The 24,816-nt window shown below is 31.6% G+C and overlaps 2 protein-coding genes and 1 non-coding gene across 3 annotated transcripts; 2 read left to right on the forward strand and 1 right to left on the reverse strand.

The window, feature by feature from the left end:
• The first annotated feature begins 93 nt into the window (after positions 1-93).
• LOC146881894 (small nucleolar RNA snoR53Y) lies at positions 94-178 on the forward strand. The gene has a single exon (XR_014986838.1). It is a non-coding gene; the product is annotated as a small nucleolar RNA snoR53Y (small nucleolar RNA).
• Positions 179-5,403: 5,225 nt separating this feature from the next.
• LOC114170438 (uncharacterized) lies at positions 5,404-8,269 on the reverse strand. Its single transcript, XM_028055911.2, has 4 exons — positions 8,013-8,269; positions 7,248-7,504; positions 6,562-7,013; positions 5,404-6,074 (listed from the first exon to the last, which is right to left on the reverse strand). Exons 1-4 carry the CDS (start codon positions 8,120-8,122, stop codon positions 5,793-5,795), a joined length of 1,101 nt encoding a protein of 366 aa, XP_027911712.1. The 5' UTR covers positions 8,123-8,269; the 3' UTR covers positions 5,404-5,792.
• Positions 8,270-18,596: 10,327 nt separating this feature from the next.
• NEK6 (serine/threonine-protein kinase NEK5) lies at positions 18,597-24,379 on the forward strand. The gene is made up of 14 exons (XM_028054221.2): positions 18,597-19,326; positions 19,436-19,502; positions 19,628-19,693; positions 19,772-19,818; positions 19,902-19,947; positions 20,035-20,115; positions 20,206-20,248; positions 20,334-20,383; positions 21,161-21,242; positions 21,316-21,365; positions 21,458-21,531; positions 21,601-21,652; positions 21,743-22,360; positions 22,464-24,379. Exons 1-14 carry the CDS (start codon positions 19,229-19,231, stop codon positions 24,156-24,158), a joined length of 3,069 nt encoding a protein of 1,022 aa, XP_027910022.1. The 5' UTR covers positions 18,597-19,228; the 3' UTR covers positions 24,159-24,379.
• The last annotated feature ends 437 nt before the right edge of the window (positions 24,380-24,816 follow it).

Raw genomic sequence — 24,816 nt, forward strand, 5'->3', positions numbered from 1 at the left:
GAATTTTAAATTTGACATCATAACCTTAGAATTCCCTAATGTTTTCTAATGTTTAATGGATTGATGGAGATTTCTTGCTTGTACACGAAAAAGGTTCCCGATGGTGTTTTATCTCATTTTACCATTCTAATTGTGATTATAGATGATTGATATTTTCAGTTGAATTACTAAGGGAACCAGTCTATTTCACTGGTATTTTTCAATATTGATATTCAAGTTTACAGGTTTTTAAAGACCTTGTATTATTTTTTGAACCAGATTTGGAAAGGTTGATGGTGAATGTTTGACTTTTGATTAGTTGGTTGTTGGACAAAACATGGTATGCTTAGAGGCCTATTGTAGGTGTACGTGAATGAGTGTAACTAATTTACTTTGCATCCACCATTTCTTTGAATCCTGCACATAAGCTAGTATATATATTTATAGTTGCTGATATTAGACTTGGAAAGTTTGTCCCATGTTACTATTAAGGATTTAGCCAATGTTACTTGTTGAATGTATACATGTTTTTATAATATGATATACAATAATTGCATCAGCTAGTATATCCCTAAACTAATTTTACATAGTACAAATAGAAGGGTGTGAGTTCATGTGTATACATATTTCTACCTGTTCCATAGTATACCTGGTTGCATGTCATTACCATATTTTAGGGGCTTATTGGTTAATGAAATTAAAGCTTCCCCTTTCTATAAGGCTGAAGTAGTTTTACTTTATTTTACTATTGGAAGATTATTGGATAATGTTTGATGTGCAGGTGATCCCAAAAGGATTAAAGATTCAAGGTTTTCACGTTATGTTTCACTCTACTTCTCACATTGGAATTTGGGATGTGTCTGGAGAAAGGTTTTGCATTATTTAATTTTCAAGGATTGTCGTCGGCTAAGTCCACGCTATCCGACGCCAATGATTTAAATTTTCAATATCTTACGTCGGCTAAGCCCACGTTACACTCACGCCAATTCGTTTAATATTGAATAATTCCCTCCATTTGCGTCGTACAAACCGACGAAAGCCGTTTTAAATATTATATTTTTGTTTTAATTATGCGTAGGCTTAGCCGACGCATAACAAATAATTATTATATTTTTTGTGAATTTGCATGGGTCAAGCCGACGATAATCAAGCAGCAAATCTTCGTCCCCATTTGACCGACGCAAGGAACCTTTGCATCGGAGGAATTGGCGTGGCCACCTTATGGTCGCTAAACCGACGCAATATTCCAATTATCGTCGGTTTTGGAATGTTTTCGTCCCTTTTTGGCCGACTCCAAAAGACTACATTCTTGTAGTGAATGAACATATGACAAAACTAAAAAATATGACAAGAAGATAAACATTTTAAAAAAATAATCTAAAGAATATATTTCGATTTTCTATTAAAAGCTTACAAAAAAATTTATAATTATATATTTTAGAATGTTAATTATATCAGTATCAATGTATAAAAAAATGTTGATTTATTGACATATAAATTTAAAATTGTATATACAAAATTTCAATTTTATATACGTATAATATACGAACATAATATAAACAAAATAGGCTTAAATACCTTTTTGGTCCTCATTTTCGTAGTGTTTGTTGCAGATGGTCTTCATTTTCACAGAATGTTTAAAAGGGACCTCATTTTTACCGAATGTTTAGAATGGTCCTCATTTTCGCAATTCGTGTTTTATTTGGTCCTTTTCTGTAACGTTGTTTAAATCATTAACGGAACATTGTACAGGTGGCATGGTTTGTATTAGGGTATGTTACGTGTACTGTACAGGTGACTAATTAACGTTAATTTTTCAATTTAGGGGAAATTTTGCAATTAGGGAAATTTCTTTATCTTCGTCTTTCTTGAGTTCAGATTTGCAAAGGAAGCAGTTAATACTTGCCATTTCATCATTGGATTGCAGTTGCACTCTTCATTTCAATTTTCTAGTTAATCATCATCAACGAGGTAAGTGGGTTCAGGGTTTTCTGGGTTGTGTTTGCTCGTGGGTTAGGGTTTTTGTAGTTCTATTTTTGGGTTTGTTTGTCTTTCGATTGTTGTGATGTTCTGCATGGTTTCTACATTACTTCCATGATTTTGTGTAGTTTGTGTCTGTAGGTGGGGTTCAGTGGGGTATTATTTTAGTTGGTTTGTTTGTCGGTTGTCGATGTTGGTGTAATGGTTCCCATTATTTTATTTGTAATTGATTGTAGCAGTGGTCCCCCATTGCGTTAAAGTAGGCTTAATAATACATCTTTTTTATCTTTAGGGCAATGAGTGATGATAGGTTCAATGTTATTGTCCACCACGGTGGTGAAGTAAAGGCCCATGAAGAGGCTGCTGAAGTAGAGATTGGGGATGTCAGTGGTCTGAATAGTGATGTTGAAGTGGAAGGTGAAATTGAAGTGGACATCCTTTTCCAAATCATTAATATGCCTCATTTGTGTCATGATGATGACATCCTTTTCATCAACACCACCATTTGAAAAAGTTGCAGCCCACATTATTAGAACCACCACTCTGTAAATCAATAAACCAAAAATTAAAACCAATTTATTATTAACACAAAAATAAAAATAGATTGTACCCAAAATTTTCTACCAATATTCTTTGGAGTTCTTGCCATCCTCAAAGCAGCCATCTCTCTGCAACTACAAATCGGAGTTAATTCGTTTCTCGTTGAACCACCAATAGTGCACAAAGTGATACAACATGGTTGCCTCCAATGATTACAACCAGAGGTAAAGGAAGAAGATTGGGACCGTAACATACCTATATAATGGGATTGCAGGAAGAAGAAGATTGCAGCAATACCAATTGGGAATGGAGGAACAAGATTGTCAAAACTCACCAACTGTCCAAACATTCCCTACCAAAACCCTAGCTCACTTATTTATCCCTAAATATCTAATTAAGCCACTTGTACAGTACACGTAATACACCCTAATACAAATCGTGCCACATGTACAATGCTCCATTAATGATTTAAACGGCGTTACAGAAAAGGACCAAATAAAACACGAATTACGAAAAGGAGGACCATTCTAAACATTCGGTAAAAATGAGGACCATTTTAAACATTCTGTGAAAATGAGGACCATTTGCAACAAACACTACGAAAATGAGGACCAAAAAGGTATTTAAGCCAACAAAATATTTCAAATTTCATTAACTAATGATTTTTTATTATGTTAACAATCGGCTCAAATATTAAAGATGTAATAAATAAATAAAGTATTTAAGAATTAGTCATATTTAATAATTAAATATACTAAAGGAAAGTTGCGAATGGAATGGAAAACAATTGTTTGACAAAGAAAATGTGACACACTATTGACAAATTGATGTGGCTTTAATGAATTCAATTTTTTAAGTCAAAAAATATGGCACTGCATGTGTGAGAGAGAAAGTTGAACAAAAGTATTCGGTTGGTTCACCAAGCACAAGAAGCTCCTGCAAGCTGTCGTGCCTTATTCAAATTTTTACTGCTTTATCAAAATCCCTCCACTGCTTTACCTAAACTCCATTGTCGTTGTACATCGAAATTGTTCAATCCCATCTGCACGAAAGCAGTTTGTCTCGACAGTGGTTCACGAGATTGCAGTAGAACGTTCCGACGGTGGTTAACGGAAAACATAGAATTTGCAGGTTAGGTTTTTTGATTGGAAATCAAGTTGGGGTTTAGGGTTTCGATTGGGAACCATAGCTTTTAGGATTTGAATGCATTTTTGGGGCTTAGGGTTTTGTTCGGAAATTGACGTGGTCCTTGTGATATGTGTCACAGTGTCGTAGTACCATTGCCGAAGCTAGGTCGAAAATTGAAGGTGTGGTATTTACGGAGCTTGCTGAGACCGGGCCTTGGGTCGGTGACGATGTCATCCCACAAGTGGTCGAGGAGGCTCACTTATTTGCTGGAATTTCAATTTTATTCTTGCAAGTGTCATTTGAAACTAGTCTCCTTTAGGGGATTCACAAATTAAATCGTAAAGAACATAACTCAAAATAAAGGAGCCTCCTCGACCACTTGTGGGACGACACCGTCGCCGGCCCAAGGCCCAGTCTCAGTAAGTTCCGTAAACACCACACCTTCAATTTTTGACCTAGCTCCGATAATGGTACGACGCTGTGACACATATCACAAGGATTACGTTAATTTAGTTTTTGAACAAAATCATAAACCCCAAATATGCATTCGAATCCTAAAAGTTATAGTTTCCGATCGAAACCCTAAACTCCAAATTGATTTCTAATCGAAAAACATAACCTGTAAATTCCATGCTTCCACTAATCACCGTCAAAAACGTTCTACTAACTACTTTCGTGCAAGTGGGATTGAACAATTTTGATGTGCAACGCCAATAGAATTTGAGTAAATCGGCGGAAAGATTGTGGTAAAGCAGCAAAAATTTGAATGAGAGGCGGGAGCCTGACGGAAACTTCTTGTGCTTGGTTAACCAACCGAATGACTTTTGTTCAGTTTTCTCTCTCACACGTGTAATGCCATATTTTTTGACTTAAAAAATTGAATTCATTAAAGCTACTCAGTTTGTCGATACTTTGTCACATTTTCTTTCTTTTTTAAAGAATCGTTCTTCAAAGATAATATACTTGGCTCATTAGTTAAAACTGATTTCAATTTATTGTTGTCACTACAATGCCTAACTGATTTTGAGCGTATCAAATTTAAAACTGGGCTTACCTTTCTTTTTAATAAATTAAAGACTTAATTATAGTTTTGGTATTTTAATTCAGTGTAGACAATTTTAGTTTGTATATATGCTTTTGCAGGAAAAGTCCACTTTTATTAAAATTGGAGAAAATTTTCCTACATTTGTTATAATTTCATATTACATATATACGACGTGTATGGACATATTTCTGCAAATCAACATTTGAATTTATCTATAGATTTTGAGAATAGATATTTAACTATGAACTTATTATAATGGTTTATTTACCGTAACTAATCTATAAATTATTTATTTTATTTACACTTTTTTATATTATCTACATAATTTTGCAATTAGTAATAACAATTTTTCTAGATATGTTATTTGATTTTTCTTAATTGATAATTTGGTCATGCATTTTTAATGGTTTAATTTTGATTTACATATTTAAAGAAAAAACTAATTAAAACTATAATATTTTTTTTATATATTTTAAGTTAAAAACCGTATCATAATAATTATACATTTTCTTAAACTTTTTTACCATTGTTCAAAACACTATACTTCCAGCTACATTTAAAAAAATAATAATAACTTATAAGTAAGAAAAATAATTTGTGCTTTTCAATACTGTTTACAGCTTGTTTTCTTATGTTAAAAATACACATAATATATTTTTTTAATTAAAAATTTTCATTTTTAATTTATTCTACGTAAAGATAAACACTTTTATGTTTTTTCAACGTAGACATGCCACAAGGTTTTATTATATATTAATTTTCAGTCAAACTTATAAATTATACAGCAATACACTTCTGAGAATAAGGTTTTCACTTTTCACATGCCTCCTTGATCCCTCTCTCTTCTGAAGTGTAAAACATTGATTCATCTTCAAACTGATGTTGTTGACTCTCATCTTCAAACTGATGTTGACTCAGAATATAGTACAGAAAAATGAGAAGGGTTAAGGTAGTGTGGAACACCATATCAGAAGATTTTCTTCTTTGGTATGCTCGCTCTATTTCTTTATACTATATGCACCAACAAACATCATAGTACCAAAATACATCAATATAACATGTAAAGTATGAAACAATATTTGATTTTGTAGTTTGTGTACACATAATGCATTACATGGACTCAAGCATGAACACTGTGAGGATCCAGTCCCATCTGTCTCCTTGTTCTACCAACAAACAAATCTGCAGATTTGATGTACCCAGGAACTCTTCCAATGATTGTCATTAATGGTAGTTGTGCCACAGCATCTTTCCTCCCAAGTGAAACGATCGCCATTGGTAGCTGTGGCTTGTAATTTTCCATCCTACATTGACTACAATCTTTTCCTCCATCTATCATCACCTTCAAGTTCTTCACAACCACTTCTGCATGTTGTTGTGCTGCAAACCCTTGCTTGATTTCCTGTTGTATACATTTTTCCATTAAAAACTACGGTGAATTGTAGTATAATGATGCAATGAAGAGTTCAAATTCTCTGTTTAATTTTTTGATGCTATCTTCAGCTGAGCATTAAAAATACACCGATGGTGATATAGAAAAAATCAATGTCTATCGAACATAGCAGAAGAATAGAAAAAATCCAACTGAAGATTCAAATTCTGCAAATTCTGCAGTGAAACAGATGTCTTTAATAGAATTGGAGAAGTACTAGTTCATGAGCATACAAGCAATATACTCATTCATTTTTGCATAGTTATTTTCATAACTAGTTAGAATAAACTAAATTAGCCAAACCCAGGAAACAAAACATGAACTTTTTGTCTAGTGAAAACAAAATCAGAAAATCATGTGAGCAGCAAAAGGCTTGGTAACTTATTTTATTACAGAGTAAGTTATACACACGACATTATGTGATTGTGAAAAGCTTATGCTTCTGGCAAGTACTTACTGGAATATCTGTAATGTCACCAATTGCGAAAATGTTTCTCCTACCAATGACTCTCAACTTTTCATCTACCTTAATCCTTCCTTCCTCATTCATGTCATGCCTCAACATGGTTCCCTCAAGCCATGCTGATGCAAGCGGTTTCCCCAAACATAAGAAATAACAATCTGCCTCGAAGGTCTCACCATTTGAAGTTCGATATGTCTTGTTTTCATATGATAATTCGTTCAGGTCAATTGATTGCTCTAGTTTCACCGCTATATTCCTTGATTGCAACCATTTTAGAGTCTTATCAGCAGCTTTTGTCCCCACGAAATCCAGTAGCCTAGGTCCTTTGTGCACTATCGTAATCTTCTTATCTGGAAAATCAACAGCTATCTCTGCAGCAAGTTCCACACCAGTAGGACCTCCTCCAACAATCATAATCGAACGAGCAGATCTTATCTTTTCATTGACTGCCACAGAAAACGAACTTCATAACTCAAATACACTGTCTTCAACAATTCATTATACTATTAACTGAAACTATTCGACAAAACATAATAAATTCACAAGAACATTATGGTAAATGAGCAATATGAACTCATGATCAAAACACAATAATAGAATATAATCCCTGATAGCATGTGTTTCTCTTCAAGGTATTTTGAACTGATTATCATAGATAGATGTTGAAAGTTCAAACTCACATTCTACGAACTGATTAAGTCTGTCCCTCCTATTTTTGGGGACTTCATCTGCATGGCCAGTGGCAATAATAAGATAGTCAAAGGGAACTCTCTGGCCATCGGCGGTGATCACATCAGTTTCTGTAACATTGACAGCACTGGACGTAATGATATTGCCATGGCAAAGGTACTCGCTGTGATTGATCACCGATCTCTGTGCAAAAGAAGGCTGAACCATTGACCTCAAACCTGCCCATGTAATCTCAAAATACTCCTTCCTGCAATCAATCAGAAAGAAGAAAACATACATCAAACACTTAAAATGGCAATGCAGTGTTTGGGGAATAATGACAAACACATTCAATACCACAATTTTCATCAACAAAATTGAAACTTGAAAATTTGGGAAGTTTCAAAATGCTATAAAAATTAAACACTTGAAATGCGAATGCAGTGTTTGAGGGAAAATGACAAACACATTCAAAAACACCATTGTCATCAACAAAATTGAAACTTGAAAATTTGGGAAGTTTCAAAATGCTATAAAATTTTCAGAAAACGACAAGGGCCCCTTTGAATTCCAACATTCTCTTGTCTAACTAACGTAGAGGGAGAGAACCAAAGCAAAAAGAAAAAGAAAAAGAAAACAGCCCATTAACCCTATGGATTAATACAAAAAAATTGGTGTCTCAATTAGCTAAATTGGAATTAAAAAAATTAACTTGAATAATTAAACATAATCATTGAAGAGGGAAAAGAAAGTATAGCAGAAAATGTTATAATTACGGATCAATGAGGGTAACATGGGCAGTGAATTGGAGAGACTTAGCGACGAGAGAACCAGCAATGCCCCCTCCTACGACCACCACTCTCTTCTTCCCACCAGGATTTTCCATTTCAAATCCTTGCTTCTGATCTTCGCATGTCACCTTTTATGTTTCATGGTACTATTTGTTCTCAGAACCAATTAATGAACAAACAGGTAATTAAGTAAATAAATAGTATATAACATAGTTGGCATGACAATTCCGGAGAAGCTCGTTTGGGGAAAATAAAGCAAAGTTGAGTTCAATTTTGCTTTTTTTATGCTTCTATTCAAATCATAATTTTAGGATGCTTTGAGTTGTTTAGAATAACTTTTATCATTTTAAGGTATTTTTAGTTTGGTTTTCTATTTTTGCTATTTATGATTATAAAATTGTGATTTTTGTTTTTTTGTTTTTAAGAGTATAAACAATTATATAAAAATAGACTAATGTTGTTTAATTGTTATTTATTAAATTTTTTGTCATTTAGTAAATTACTTCTTGAGGTGAGGACAGTTAATTGTTTATCATTTAACATGATTGATATATTTAAAATAAACTAGAGATTAATTCATTATTTAAATTTTTAGTTTAGTATAAATTATTACACTTGGGATATATAATTTTGCTCCTATTTACAGGTTTGATCCTAGATTTATGTTAAAAAGTATACAAACAAAAAGGTTATTCTCTTGGATAGATACTTAAAGTTTATTAGTGTTTGCATTGGCATGTACCACAATAAATTTGTTATCAACAAAACTGGTACATGATATATATTACCTACAAAATGAGGAAGTTATTTACATTCAAATGTTAATAGAGGAACTCAAATATTATAGTTAGAGTATCTTGGAGATTGAAAAGACTATTTTCTTTCAATCCATGAAAAAATATATAGACATATACAATACCACTTATTCGAGAGGTAGTTGAAGAAATAAGTGGGGAAATATAAAATATTCACAAAAAAATAAAAAAAAAAACTAACAATGTTATAGTAAAATCACTCAGCATTAATCACTTATATCATGCTGATCTTACTATAGTGCATCAAAAAAGGCAAACCACAAGTGGAAAAAAAATAATAGTTTGAAGATTTGGTTATTTCAATTAAAATTTGGAAGTGAGAGAATTGTGAGAAGAGATTCTACATTGGAAAACTTCACCTCATTGCTTTCTTTTGTTATTACAAAAGGAGCATGGTAGCCCTAATTCATCCCATCAACCTTCTTTTCTTTTCTACTTGTAGTAGAAATTAATAGCAAAATCAAAACAGAAAAATCAAGATTTCTTAATGGTTACATTTTCCTATATTTTTGAAAAAGAGTATATGTCATTATTTCTATTTTTTTTAACTTCATCTAAGTGTTGTAATTTCTTTCACTTAATTAAATTCTTTCTTTCGCTTCTTCAATATCATTTAGGAGTGACAAAATGGATCAGTCTCGTTCGATTTGGCCTTGTTTATCCTTGGTCTATTGGAACTACACAAGGAATTCACACCACTCTCAACTTAAAATATTAAGACAATGAATTTATGAGTCTTCATCTTTAATTATATGATGTTTCACTTTCTAATTTCTATCAAATGTGAAACTTATATTAAGACTTGGATTCCCACCATGGTCCGCCAAAAAACAATTGTAAAAAACGAGTCAGAAATTGTAACCCGTCTCATCATAGGACAGTTGGCAAGCTGACCTGCAAATTATTTTAAATATATATATATATATATATATATATATATATATATATACACGCGTGTATAAATAAATATTCAAAATATAAATATATTTAACCATACAAATATTTTCTAAGCTTTTAATCCATTATTTAATATTTTTAAATTAAATAAATTAAAATAATTATTATATTCATATGTTAAATTACTCTTTTATCTATACCTATATATAAAGAAAATATTTTTATGATGTCTCGTCTCTTTTCCAATTTTACCATTTAAATAACATATTTTTCAAATTAAACAATTATTTTATTATTTTTATTGTTTAAGATACCGTTTCTTTAAATTTAACCATTTTTTTAACTATTAAATTACCTTCAAAATAAAGAAAAATTTATAAATTTATTTATATCTAATGTTGTAATAATAATAATTTTATTATTTTTTATTATCATGAAAAATGTGAACACACATGTTTCACTAGTTACTAATAATTTAAACTTAATTTTTAAATATTAATTATTTTAATTATTATACTATTTCATATTTATAGTTTTAAAAAATATAATAAAGAAAATTTAATCTTTTATATTATTTTTGTTTTAATTTTTATTTTCAAAAATAGTCAACAGGTCCAAACCAATTGGCCCAACTTTAGTCAATTAATTAATAAACTAGAAGAATCAGAACAAAATGGGATGATGGATTAAAAATTCCAACCAACTTATCCTATTTTGGTGGGTTGGCATGATGGCCACCACCAATTTTTGTTGCTCCTAATTTCATTCTTCAGTTTTGATTTTTGTATTTTAGCTTAAATAATATTTTTGTTTATGTGGTTTTGAAAGCAAATAAAACTAACTAAATAACGAAATAAGACGGGTATCTCAAATAAAATTGTAGGAATACTATTTTCATTAAAAGTAATATTGACGTCTTTTTGCATGTTTATCACTATAATAACTAAGTTGAAGACTATAGTTCAACCTCATTACACTACTAAAAATTCTCATATTATATAAGATTTTTCTTGTAAATTTGTTAAAAGAATTTGTAAGAAAAGACTTTTTTCTATCATTTTTTTAAAAAAATTTAATTGGTAGGTAATCCCTTCGTGGGTAATCATTTCCGACAAAATTATAAAATTTGTAAGTATTTTTTATAAAATTTATTGTGAAAAGTATTTTATACAAAATATTTAAAAAAAAATGGTAATAATTTTTTGTAATTTTTATTATAATAAAATTTATAAATATTTTTTATAAAAAAATTTCAAAACAAAATTGATGAGAAATATAAATTTTTTTTATAATGTTAATTTTAAACCGATACATAATAAGATAACAGCCTAGCTAAATGTATATGCAGAAGCAGTAAAAACAAAAGCAAAAATATAATATATGGTTATATGATTCTCCCATATGATGAGTCTTTTGATAGTATCGAATATGAGTCCAATCAACATTTCGATCAAAAATCTTAAAAAATATGAGTTTATAGATCTTCTTCTATGTTAACACCTACATACAAAATTGGGTTTTGCTCAATCTAGTTTTGGAACTAATTTTTTTTATTGATAAATATTAATTATTAGTATTTTATTAGAGAAAAATTGAATCTACAATCTCTTTCTTTCAAATTTATTAAACTAACTTTATAATTCTCAAATATTAATGAAAGTGTTGAATCCGCTTTATTATTTAGTTAATTCAATATAAAACAAAAGAGCATTAACAGAAAAACAATATATAAAAAAAAGTTCATCTTTAAAATGACAGGTATGACACGTGAAAGAAATGTGAGAAGCCGGAGGCGAAATAAAGAATGATTATTATTTCTACATCACACTGTGCAGAGGAAGCTATAATAGCTTATATACAGGACAAAAACTTACCTAAGATATATATTGCATTATTGTTAATGACATACCTCAGAATCAGATACAGTAATATACTAAATTAAGTTTTTTTTTATTGAGAAATATTTAATTATACTATTGATGATTATAGAGAGAGAAAGAGATAGAGGGAGTAAATGTATGGTATAGTTTGATAAAGAGCATAAATGCTAACATGTGCATGTGCCAGGTTGTTGTGTGCATATATAGTTTTTCAACTCATACTTTCATATTATTCTTGCCCTCTCACGTGCTTTTATTTATTTATTTTTGGCTTCTCTTCAGAACTGTATCCATCAATTTGTTCAACAGTTGCTATAGATCATGAGATCAATAATGGTACCAAACAACCCCTCCTAAAATAAGAAGAAAAAGCGGTCATCTTTTGCTTTGTCTCGATCTACATATCAATCTAGAAGAAAATCCATAACCAACAAATCCTAGAGGTTTTATATGGTCTAAAATAGTTTTTTAGATTTTGGTTTGAAAAATTTAGGAGCATTATTCATCGGAATGAGACCAATCGTTTATTTTTTTTACTGTCACTCAAGTGTTGGATGTGTCAATTTGATAATATATGTTGATGACATTGTTTTGACAGGTAGTAACCACTATGGTATATCCCAAATGAAACAACATGTTTGCCACCATTTTTAGTCCAAAAAATCTTGACAAACTCAAATATTTCTTGGGTATCGAGGTAGTACAATCCAATGATGATATTGTTATAACTCAAAGGAAGTATGCATCGAATATTTTGAAGGAAACTGAGTTGATGAATTCAAAAACTGTTGACAATGGATCCTAATGTCAAACTGCTACAAAATCAAGGGTGCCTATTTAAAATCTTGAGGAGTATAGAAGATTAGTTGAAAAATTAGATTATTTGACATTACTTGTCCTAACATTTCCTTTGTAGCCACTGTGGTGAGCTAATTTCTTAATTTTTCATGTGAAGAAAACAATGACAAACTTTAGCGATGGTTGCAGGAACATAGGAGACGGAAAATTTTGTCCAAAGAACCCAATACTTATTAAATATAATAAAAAACTAGGTATTAGATTAATCAAAATTTTGTCAAAAAAACCTGATCGTGATAGTTATTGAATATGATGAAAAACTAAATATGAGATTAATCTCCATTTGGTAGGAAATAAACATAATATTGTATTTATAATAAAGAGATTATGAACTAAGCCCAAATTATAAATAAGAATAGAAAAGAAATAATAACATATAAACAAAAAATGAAAGATAAGATATAAGATATCTAATATATCTAATATAAATAAAAATGGTTACGCAAAAAACTAGTTTTAAGACTAATAATTATGATTAAAATGATAAAAGAAATTCATCTTTCTTGATAAAATACCATTTTTAAATCGATTTTAATTGATTCAAAATTAATAGTAAAGTTTTAGTTTTAAACTCGTTATAGAAATAGATTTCATGAACGAGTGTAACAAAGTATATTAATTTGGTAAAAATTAAGTTTAAGTTTTTTCCTAACCAAGTGTTTTTAGTTGATATTCATAAAAATGAATTTGTCGTAGTTATATGAATTTTTGTGACATAAATTGAGTAAATTAAGTTACAATAGTTATTACGTTATACTTGTAATTAGAAATATTCAATCTAATAATTAGTATCTACCGATGAATAAGTTATGATATTAAATAGATTTAATTAAATTTCAACTATCTAATGAACTTTGACATTTTTAATTAAGTTCATATTATTTTTATTTTGTATTAAGTACTCAATTTTTTTTTTTACATTTTTTAATTGAGATTGAGTTTTTGTTATTAATTTTTCAATTAAATGAATGATGTGGTTGTTATTTCAAATAATATTATTATTAATATAAATGGTGATTTTTATTACTCTTTTTGTAATAATGATATTGTCATGTTTTTCAATATGCTTTCACATCACTTATAATAATTAAGGAATTGTCCCATCACCATTATTGATGAGAGTGTTCTTGTCTTGAAACATGTTTTCAATTAAAGTAATAAAAGTCATTTGTATTTTACTTTAATATTACTGTTATTTTATATTAATAAAAAAAATTACTTATCGATAAATAAATAAATAAAACAAAACAAAATAATAATTATATTAATTAAACAAAAGGGATCCAGTTAAAAATTATAAAATTTAAATTATTGAATAAATTAAAAAATTAATAAAAATCAATTAAAAATTTCAAAATTTATCATAAATTTTAAAACCTATTGAATCATACTAATATTTTATACAAATATCTTTAAAAACATCGGCTATATTTTAAGCTCATTATTCACTAATATTTATTGGAATATTATTTGGGTTACTTTAGTAGAAACATGGTTACATATTTTTCCATCTACGAAATCTCCATAAGTCATGATTTTTTAAATCATGAATAATTTTATCTCTTCATTATTATATAACGTAAAACTTCTCATTTACCAATGATAATTCAATAAAGTTTATGAAGAGTTTCTGCCAAACAACACCAAATATGGCATTAAATTAGAAACCCAAGAATAATCATTCCCCAGAAGAAAAAAAAAGGACATTTTCTTTTTCTTTCACGTGAAGGAATCTGTATTTTAACCTAAAAGTTAAAGAGAAAAAACCCAGACACAATATTACTAAATCTGAAAAGTGAGTACAGTTCGTTCTAAAAACTATCATACACACCATCGTCTTGTATCAAATTCCATAGCTTCTTCATCTCTTTTGACAAAGATAGAAAAATGGAGGAAGAACACTAGTGAATATTCTCGAATGGTTCCTGTAGATAGTAGCAGTAAAATTGATGAAGATAATGGGAGGAACCCTATTATTTGTGAGGTGTGTTAGTGTTTTCTTTGTGCATGGCATGTGGTTGTGGAGAGAATAATCCATTGATGGATGGAAGGAGCACATGCACATGGCGAAACTGTGCACAGTGAGACAAGGCACTGAAACCATGGCACTCTTACTCATATCTCTTGCTGTTTCTTTCTCTTTGACACTATTCCACTGTTCCTATGCCATTATATCATACTCTAATCATTGTTTAATATCATTGTCAACTCGTTGGGTTCTGTGAAAATGGTGGGTCCAACGTCCTCATCTTTCGTTAATTCCATTCTCTGCATCCTCTCTATCCTCACAAAATCACTCTCTGCAACATCAAACACTTGCCTACAGTTGAAAATATTGAAAATATACCGTTTTATATTTAATGTTTACTAAGCATTTTATGAGTATATTTAAATTATTTATATTGTTAGATATATTTTTGTTTTAATATTAAGTCAAATATTATTATGAAATATATTTGAAATGTTAAATAAATTTAACAAAATTTGATTAAAAGAACTAAATCTATGTATTTCGAAAGATGAAGAATTAAATTGGTCCAAATTTCGAAATGGACTAATTTCAAAATTTATCGAGAGTTAAGGGACCAAAATCATATTTAACTCTAAAATTAAATATAAATATTTTTTATTTTAACATAATTAATTTTCATTTACAATGATTAAGTTCAAAAAAAATCAAATAAAAAATAAACAAATAATCACTTAAAAGATAATATTAATAAAATAAATATTTTTATTTAAAGGGTTAAATTTATTTTTGGTCCCTTAACTTTTCGTGAAACTTAGAATTAGTCTTTATTCGAAACTTTTGACCAATTTAGTCCCACATCTTTAAAAAATTGGTAAATTTAGTCATGTTAACAATTTTGTGAAGTTTATTTAACATTTTAAACATGTTTCTAAACTAACATTGAAGTAAAAATGAGTTAAACGTTGAAACAACTCAAGTACTAATATGAAAAGCGTTTGAAACGTCAAATAAACTTAAAAAAATGATTAAAATGACTAAATACACACATTGCTATACTTGTGGGACTAAATTAGTCAAAAATTTCGGAAAGAAACTATTTACAATTTTCACTGAGAGTTAAAGATCAAAAACATATTTAACCCTTATTTAAAAAATATTTAAAAGGTAAAATTGAAAATATAAAATATATTAAAAATATTAAATTTTAGAAAAATGTATTTGAAATTATATACCAAATTATATAAATATGAAAAAAAAATGGGGGGCCATGGTCCCTTAGTTTATACCAAGGTATGCCCTTGGTTATATGTTAATCCTTAATGAACTAATAGAATCATACAAATACAATAATTCAAATAAAAAGATTACTTGACCATCACACCATCAAATATTTGACTTTAAAATATATATAATCCTCATTATTTTGTTTTGACAAAATAAAAAGTGCATTTTTAATTTATCTTTATCCTTCAAATAATCCGCACATCCCACGATAACAAAAATGGTGTCAATTGCCATCGGCAAGTGGCAGTGTTCCATACTACATGAGTACACGAAAAAAATATAGGATTCCTTAGAGCAATTCCGACAAAGCCTTGAAGGGCCGCAATGTTGATGCTCTGAGATTTTTTGTACCCATAACAACAACGTCAAACCGGTCCACTTCACCAATTGTGACACCTCCAACGTCAATAATATTAGGCTCGACATCAAACACAAAGAAAAAACACAATAAAAAAACATTTAAAAGGATAATTGCGACAGATTCAAAACAAGGCAAAAGAGACAAAAAATTTTAACCTAGTTCTGATACCAGATGTAAAACTAATGCGGAAAAAAGATAAGGAATAACCTTTAGCTATTGCCACTGTCACGGAAATCCTTGACTGTACTTGTTCGTTTCAAACCCTCACCGCGTCAACTTTAATGGTATAGAAGAGAGTAGGTTTCATGACTCGGAGCACATAACACTTGTTATAAATTTATAGAGTTATTTGTCCATCATAGAGTAGTTGCCATATAAATTGTTGTCAATTATATTGGATTATAGTATAAAAAATCATGCAACTGTGGTTCATTTATTAATCAATATTGATTAATAAATGAACCACCTTTATAAAAATAATTAGAGATGTCAAAATAAGTTTCAACTCGTAAGCTAACCCGGCTCACCATGGGTTCAAGCTAGGCTAGATTGAAAAAAATTAAATTTTTTGAAAAGTGAGTTGAAATGAGTCCGACTCACTTAACTCATGGGTTTGAGCTGGAATGAAGGTGGGTTGACCCACTTATTTCACCAACATTTTTTTACAATTTATTATTTTTTTTGTTATAATTATTTACTACTTCTAATTATATAGGTTTAAAATTTCATATTTTTAAATTCTAGAATGTTGCTCAATTATATTTAAATAGTTTTAATGTTTAATTAACTTGTTTTCCAAGTTATTTACGATGTTACTTTAATCTTTAACTATTATCTTTGTAATAATATTTCAAGAATCATCTGAACACTTTAATTCTACTATTATAAAAAATAAATGAAGTCAATTTCACTCACATTTTAATGCAATATATACATAAAATAAATTGCAAAAATTAAAAAAAAATATATATTTGTAAGTGAGCTAACGCACACTAACCCACCAACCCATGGTGGGTCGAACGAAGTTGTAAAATTTTTGACTCATAAAAAAAGTGAGTCGGGTTGAGCTGACCTTTTTTAGCTTAACCCGTGTGAACCAGGTTAACTCACTTTGACACATTTAAAAATAATTAACAACACATATCTAGGAAATTTTCAATATATATGTTTTTCTTCTTTTGTAAAATTTTCACATCTGTTCTCTTTATTTTTATTTTTTGAAATTGATCTAGATTTTATTATTACATTTAGAAAAAGCTCAGTCAGTTTGATTTCAATTACAACATAACACATCAATGATTTCTCTCTTTTATTATGCAAGTGATTGAAAAACAAGGTAATTAGTAAACAAGATGTGAGTGTAAGTATATTATTTTAAGCGTAACATGGTGCACATCTTCACATCTTCTCTTATACAAACTTGATTAATGTAAGTCACCAAGAGAGAGGTTTATTCCTATGAGAGGTATATTCTCTATCCACATCTTGTACTTTCTATATTAATTTCAATATCATTATTATGGGTTAAAACAATTCTTTAACCATCCCCAATAATTAATAATATTGACAACCCAAAGTCTCCACCATAACAAATGACATTTTATACTGCTTCGTACAGTCACTTTCACTCTAAACCATCATTTTTTTTATAATTCATGTAAGTTCTTTCTTTTTGTTCACTTTCATATGTCCTTTTGTTAAAAGGTAGTCTTGAAAAGCACTAAATTCTTACAACACATCATTTTTTTTTTCGTGTCATGTTTTCTTTTTCAGTTAAATAAAGACATCAACCTATACTTTCCCATAAATACTTTCCCATAAAGATTAAATCTGTGAAGAGTTGCTTTTTATGGTTAATATAAATGTTCAGTTATTCAACTGTTTCTTCTCTTAAATTTGATTTTAGTTAAATAGTAGTTCTGTTTTTGCACAATTTTCGTTACCAAAACAACATTCAAGCCAAATTAGAAAAAGCTTAAAGATGACTGTCATAGTGCTAAATGTATAACAAGAATAAAATTTATCATCAAACCATATATAAATTATTTTTTTAATCTTTTATACAATGTCAATCTAAAAAACTTACTCAATCAATTAATTAAAAGTTACAATAAAAATATTTATTATAAAATCCATGCATTTACTACATTCAACCATCTATATAAATTTCTCTTTATTTCCGTTCGCAAATCACAATATCCATTAATTGTAGTTCCAAAATCATGTGGTTAACTTGGTGGATTTGAAGTCCAAATTATGACACAAACATTAGAACTTGAAACATGAAACCGTTGGTGATGTTTGAAATGTGTCTTGTTATGGCAATGAATAACTGAGGGCATTTCACCCACGAAGGTGACACCTTTTTTTTCATCCATTAATGGATACTGAATTTTGAAGGAAGAAGAAGATGCAAACTTTGAAATAAAAAAAATGAAATTAATTAAAGTTAAAAAAAAAAAATTAGTCGAAATAAACGAACAAAAATCGAAAGCTCCGAACCAGGTAGACCAGCTGTGCCTGTCGGCGAATAACCAAGCACACCCATTAGCACCCTCTTCTCTCTCTTCAACTCTTCGATTCAATTTGTGACAGTTAGAGAGAGAGAGAGAGAGAGAGTGCGTGTGAGTGTGTGTCCTCAAAGTTTTCAATTCAGTTATGACATAGTTAGAGACAGGTTGTGTGTGTTTGTGTTGTACTTTGTTTTTTTCCTTCAACTTGGGAACAAAGGTTGAGACTTTCAACCATCTTCTTTTTCAAATCCTATGAAAAAGCATCATGGGTATGCTATTATTGCCCGTTGGTGTGGTTGTCATGGGACTAGTGCGGGTCAATGGAACGAGCCTGTAGCAGAGTGTAGAGAAAGATGAGAAGAAACGCACATGGTGTTTGGGTTGCATACGGTTGTAATCTATTGAGGAAGCAATGTAGAGCAAGTTTATTGCAACACTGGGTGGAGAAGAACAGTGGCTAGGACTACATGAGTATTTGAGGCTTTGGAAATGATTTCATGTGGAAAGTGAGGAATGGTTTCGCGTGAGATTGGTTGCTAGTTATTGGTTTTTGTTGGTTTTCTTTATTATATCTGTGTTGTTTTGGGGTTTGAGGAATTGAGTTTTGGTGGATCGAGAGCAATGGAGTCTCGGATGGATCAGTATGAGATCATGGAGCAGATCGGGCGAGGAGCATTTGGAGCTGCTATTCTTGTTCACCACAAGGCTGAGAAGAAGAAGTAATAGTCACAACTTTCATGTGTTTCTGTTCTTGAGATATTCGTTGATGGGTATTGGGTAGGTTCATACTAAGTTTCATGACTGAAGCTTCGTTTTATTGTGTTGTAGATATGTGTTGAAAAAAATCAGGCTAGCAAGACAGACTGAACGATGCAGAAGATCTGCTCATCAAGAAGTGAGTTGGGTTTTTTGTGTGTTTCCTGTTTGTTGATTTGCTTCACAGAATCATAGTTCATATACCTGGAATCTGAATTTTTTTTGGGAAGAGATTTGACTGTTGTTGCTTGTTGAGAATTGTAGATGGCTCTTATTGCTCGAATCCAGCATCCTTATATTGTGGAATTCAAGGAGGCATGGGTTGAGAAGGTGAGAGACCTTTAAGTTTCTATATAATGTATTCACAGTCTTAATTTCTTTGCTAAACACATTCTATTTCTGTTGCAGGGTTGCTATGTCTGCATTGTCACCGGATATTGTGAAGGTGGAGACATGTGAGCATATGATACTACCCATGCTCAATCTCTTAAAGTTTATTTGATAGTTTATGCTTATTTTCTCTTCAAATATGGGACAGGGCTGAATCGATGAAAAAATTAAATGGTGCTTACTTTCCTGAGGAGGTATTCTTGAATCTTGTCCCACACTTGTGTTTGTTTATGCGTGTATTCTTTTCCTATCTTACATTGAATGTTGTCAAAATTTTTCAGAAACTCTGCAAATGGTTCACTCAATTACTGTTGGCCGTGGAATACTTGCATTCAAATTTTGTTTTGCATCGTGACCTGAAGGTATACACTTATATATGAAGCAAATTGGTATATGATTCTTGTCCTTGATTTAAAATGTATTAAGTCTGATTTTGTTGACTCTGCCGACAGTGTTCCAACATCTTTCTTACCAAGGATCAGGATGTTCGCCTAGGTGAATTATCCTATCATGTTTATTTATATTGGAGATGGATAGTTGACTCCTCATCTGAATTTGTGTGCATTTTCCTGACATATAGGGGATTTTGGCCTTGCTAAGACACTAAAAGCGGATGATTTGGCTTCCTCGGTATGTGTAAACTGATGTTGATTTCTTCTGTGTTCTTTCAATCCAAATTATTTGCTTAAAAAGATCGAAGGATTCATGCTAAACATTTTTCTATCAGGTTTCCATAGCACTGATGCATTCCTCTGAGGTTTTTTGTGCACACACCGATTAATACTAAGATGACATCAATGTTATTTTGACATATAGTCATACGTAGATTTTTTGGCCATATCCTAACTTTTGTTTCCTATCTGTTTGGGAACCAGAGGCTTCAGTGTTAGCTGCTACTGGGTTTTTCCTCTATTGGCCAAACCAAGGACTAGTAATATCATCTCAACTATGTTTAGTGAAAATTATCCTGCTGTTAAGTTTTTTCTACAAAAACAAGTGGGACAATAATGTATTAATATTTGCTTCATGCAAACCATATATTTTCAGTCCCATACTCTTCCACATTTGCCGGCTCGTTTATAAACTACATTTTGAGATAAAGAAAAAAGCAGAAATAGGAATTGAGTGTTGTTTGGGCAAATTGAATTAGCTTGCTTGCTGGAAATTTGACAGATAAGAGGACAACATTTTTTTTCTAGAATTTGGGCTGATTCAGCCGCAGGATCATGTTCTTGTAAACTTGTTTATTGTTTCTCATCTTTTCCGCGGATAAATTTACATTTTAATAATCTTTTACTTCTAGAGGTATAAAATATGATATTGGTATCAATTATTTAATCTATATGATTAGCGTTACGTTTATATACAAATGCATAGTCACCAGAGATGGAAAATGTTTCTATGCAGGTGGTAGGAACTCCTAATTACATGTGTCCTGAACTGCTTGCTGATATACCGTATGGATTCAAATCTGATATTTGGTCACTAGGTATGTATTTTACAACAAGTATCTAGTAATTGCAGATATGGTTTTTCTTGAGCTAAAATTCTTTGTTGTCCAGGGTGTTGTATATACGAGATGGCTGCTCATCGCCCTGCTTTCAAAGCTTTTGTAAGTTTTCTTCTGATTTTTTTACTTTAAATTAGATATTGGTAGGATGTAACTTGAGTGAGATCATTTAATGCAATACCCTCATGTTTCAGGATATGGCAGGGTTGATAAGCAAGATAAACCGTTCTTCCATTGGCCCTTTGCCTCCATGTTATTCCCCTTCCTTGTAAGTTTCTTTCTGCTTGTGTTAATATCAATATTCTATTGTTACTAATGTTGACTATTGTTACCTCAGGAAAACACTAATAAAAGGCATGCTAAGAAAAAATCCTGAACATCGACCAACAGTAAGATTCTCTTGAGAACAAATTTATTTCCAATGTGGAAATGGTTCTGTCACTGCTTTCCCTAAATATTCTCACTTCATATTTTCTCAGGCATCTGAGGTGTTAAAGCACCCTTATTTACAGCCTTATGTGGATCAATACCGTCCAGCTTTCAGTCCTCCTTCAATTTCTACTGTCAACTATCCTCGGAAAAATATGGCTGAAAGTCAAAACAGTAATAGTTCCAACAGTGACAAAGATAGTTTGATGTCAACTGAGAAAAACATTGCAACAGCAGTACCAAAATGTGATAACAAAGCCACTGAGATGGATCAAACATCAATCGATGATGATGGTTCAGAGGAAGAAAGTGGCTCTAGTAATGCCAATGGGAATACCAAAACAACTGAGCAAGAGGTGATGAAACCATCTCATAATGCACAACATTCTCACGTTGAATCTAAGCAGCCAAAAACAATTAGAAATATCATGATGGCATTGAAAGAAGGAAAGGTTAGAGAAGCAACTTCTCCAATGAGAGGCAATCGTGTTAAGCCTGGTGGTGTGTCAGCACAGAAAATAAGTACTGAGACATTGTCTAAATTGCCTAAGCCTATTTTTATTGCTCCAATTGTGAAACCTATGCTAGAGTCACCAACTGTTGCACTTGCACGAGCAACCCCTGACTCTGCAAAAAGAATGCAGGGGTCACATCAATCAAAGCAACAGGTAATCATCATTGTTAAATTATCTATGTTATCAGCTCTTTTTAAAAAGAGATCCTCATGACATTGAGATTTATTTCTTGTATTTCATTACTTTATGGTCGCAGTTTCTGATGGTAGAAGCCTCACCAAAAGTTAAAGCTAGACATGATTTGACTCCACCACCTGCAGTTGTTAAACAAGTAGATGGAGATGTAGTTCCTCCCAGGCCTAGACAAAGGACTCCCCCAAGCTTACTTAGAAGACCTTCATTTTCTGGAAGAATGAGGTTGGCTGGAATTGATGTTCCAAATGCAGCAAATGATACTGGAAAACTAGGCACAGATAAAATAGTTCAGGAACATGAGACGAGCCCTTCTCAATTGGCCAACGACAATGTCCCAAGTATTTCGAGACAGGTTACTAGAGAGCCCCAGAAGATTTTTGAAAGAAGTTCCAGAGGAATGCAAACAGATAGCAGCAATTCTGCTTCGTCTTCAGTTTCTATCCGAGGTGAACTTGCTGATGATGCTACAACTTTTATTGACATGAGAGAACAGATGCTTCCTGGACATGTGAATGTAAGCCACATTGTAGGTGTGGAATCATGTCCTGACAGCAGCCCAGTGACTACTTGTGCACATTGTAAGATGGCTGAAAATGTTCCTAAAGATTCCTGTGAGATTGCCATGAATTTCCACAATACTATAAGCAGTAATGAGAAAGTGAATTCCAGTTTAAGTCAAGATCACCATGTTGAAGATTCTGAGGTAGCACTTGCTTCAGAAGGGGCTCTTCCTAAATCCCAGACAACTATGTCCACTACTTCTGGCTGTGATGATGGATATGTTGATCCCTCTGCTGGAGCCACCAAAGAAATCAAAGATTTTCAAGATGTTACCAAGGAAATGTCTTTGAACAAGTCTACCAAACACGAACCCCCAAGTTCTGGAGAAAAGTCTGTTCATACAGAAGTTAGTCCAGAAACTGAACCTGATCTACTGATTCAGCCAGCACTTGAATGTAAGTCCCCTGGTGATGACAAATTCACAGTGAGGGAGAGACTGTCACCTGTGGTTGAAACTGTTCCTCTGGTTACCCCTACTAAATTATCAAGCCAGAAAGTTTTGCAAGAGAAAGGAACTGTGCTGCAAAATCCAGCACCAGAAAGGCCTGATACTGGCCATCTTCCTCCAGCCTTTGATGATGTTATCCATGTCATACGCCATAGTAGTTACCGCGTTGGCAGTGATCAGCCAGTAAAGGAATCTGTGGAGATGGGAGTTCAGAATGTAGATGTTGGTAAGTTTATCAATGTTGTGAGAGATGATTTAGAAATGAGGAACATAACGTCACCTTTGACACTAAAATCTTCAAGCTGCTCTGATGTTACAAGCTTGAAATCTGACCAGTTGGAAATGAAAAACTTAAGCACTCCTCCCATCCTTAAATCTCCAAGTTTCTCAGATTCTTCCAGCAATTCTGATCATCCTGGTCTTAAGGAACAAGAAGTGAGTAACCCTCCTCCTCTAGTTTCAGAACCTGAATCTACTGAGCCCAGTAAAAGTAACACTCCTACGAATGAAGAGAAACCAGCAGCAAAGGAAACATTGGATGTGAAATCTTTCAGACAGAGAGCAGAGGCACTTGAAGAGCTCTTGGAGCTGTCTGCAGAGTTGCTGCAGCAAAACAGATTGGAGGAACTTCAAGTTGTTCTGAAGCCCTTTGGGAAAGATAAGGTTTCTCCAAGGGAGACAGCGATTTGGTTAGCCAAGAGTCTCAAAGGAATGATGTCTGAGGAAAGTGGGGGACGCTCTTCATAAGGTATCTCAAATAGTGAATTCTTATGTGATAAATTCACTTGTATTTCATGTTTAAAATTTGCTCTTAAAGTTAGTCCATAGCTATTCAAGCTCCACTTGAATCCATACGAGAACAAATTGTCTTTGTCCCTTCTTCCATTATTGTAATTCTTTCAGTGCTTTTATGCTATTGTAAATAGTTACCATACAAATTAATAACATCAACTCATGATTAAATTGTATGGACATTTTGTACCCAATACTTTCTGTGATTAAATAGAGCTAAGCCAAGAAAACAGAAAAAATAAATTACCCAATCAACCACAAACAGAAAGCATACCACAATTTGCAGTCAGATAGCAATGTTTTCCGTCCACACTAATTTTCGACCAAGATGATATTATATTATATTCTAGACACAAGTAGGAATGTTATTGTAAAAGAACTATACGTTAGTTTTGCGTAGATTCCCTCATTTCTAGGTAGTTTCCTAGGTTTCCTCATTTCATAGAAGCATCGTGGAACCTTCCTCATATATTTTTGCGAACGTTGCATTTTAAGAAATGACGCGCTTTGCTACAGTATAAATATGTGAGCCTTTTGTGTGTGTTTTCATTCATCTATCGGTTTTCTTCTATTTCATGACAATACTGGCTTCTCCGTCGTCAACAACGGCACC

Source organism: Vigna unguiculata, chromosome 11 (assembly GCF_037176805.1).
Source record: "Vigna unguiculata cultivar grain cowpea cultivar isolate G323 ecotype 2 chromosome 11, ASM3717680v1, whole genome shotgun sequence".
NCBI classification, from domain to species: Eukaryota; Viridiplantae; Streptophyta; class Magnoliopsida; order Fabales; family Fabaceae; genus Vigna; species Vigna unguiculata.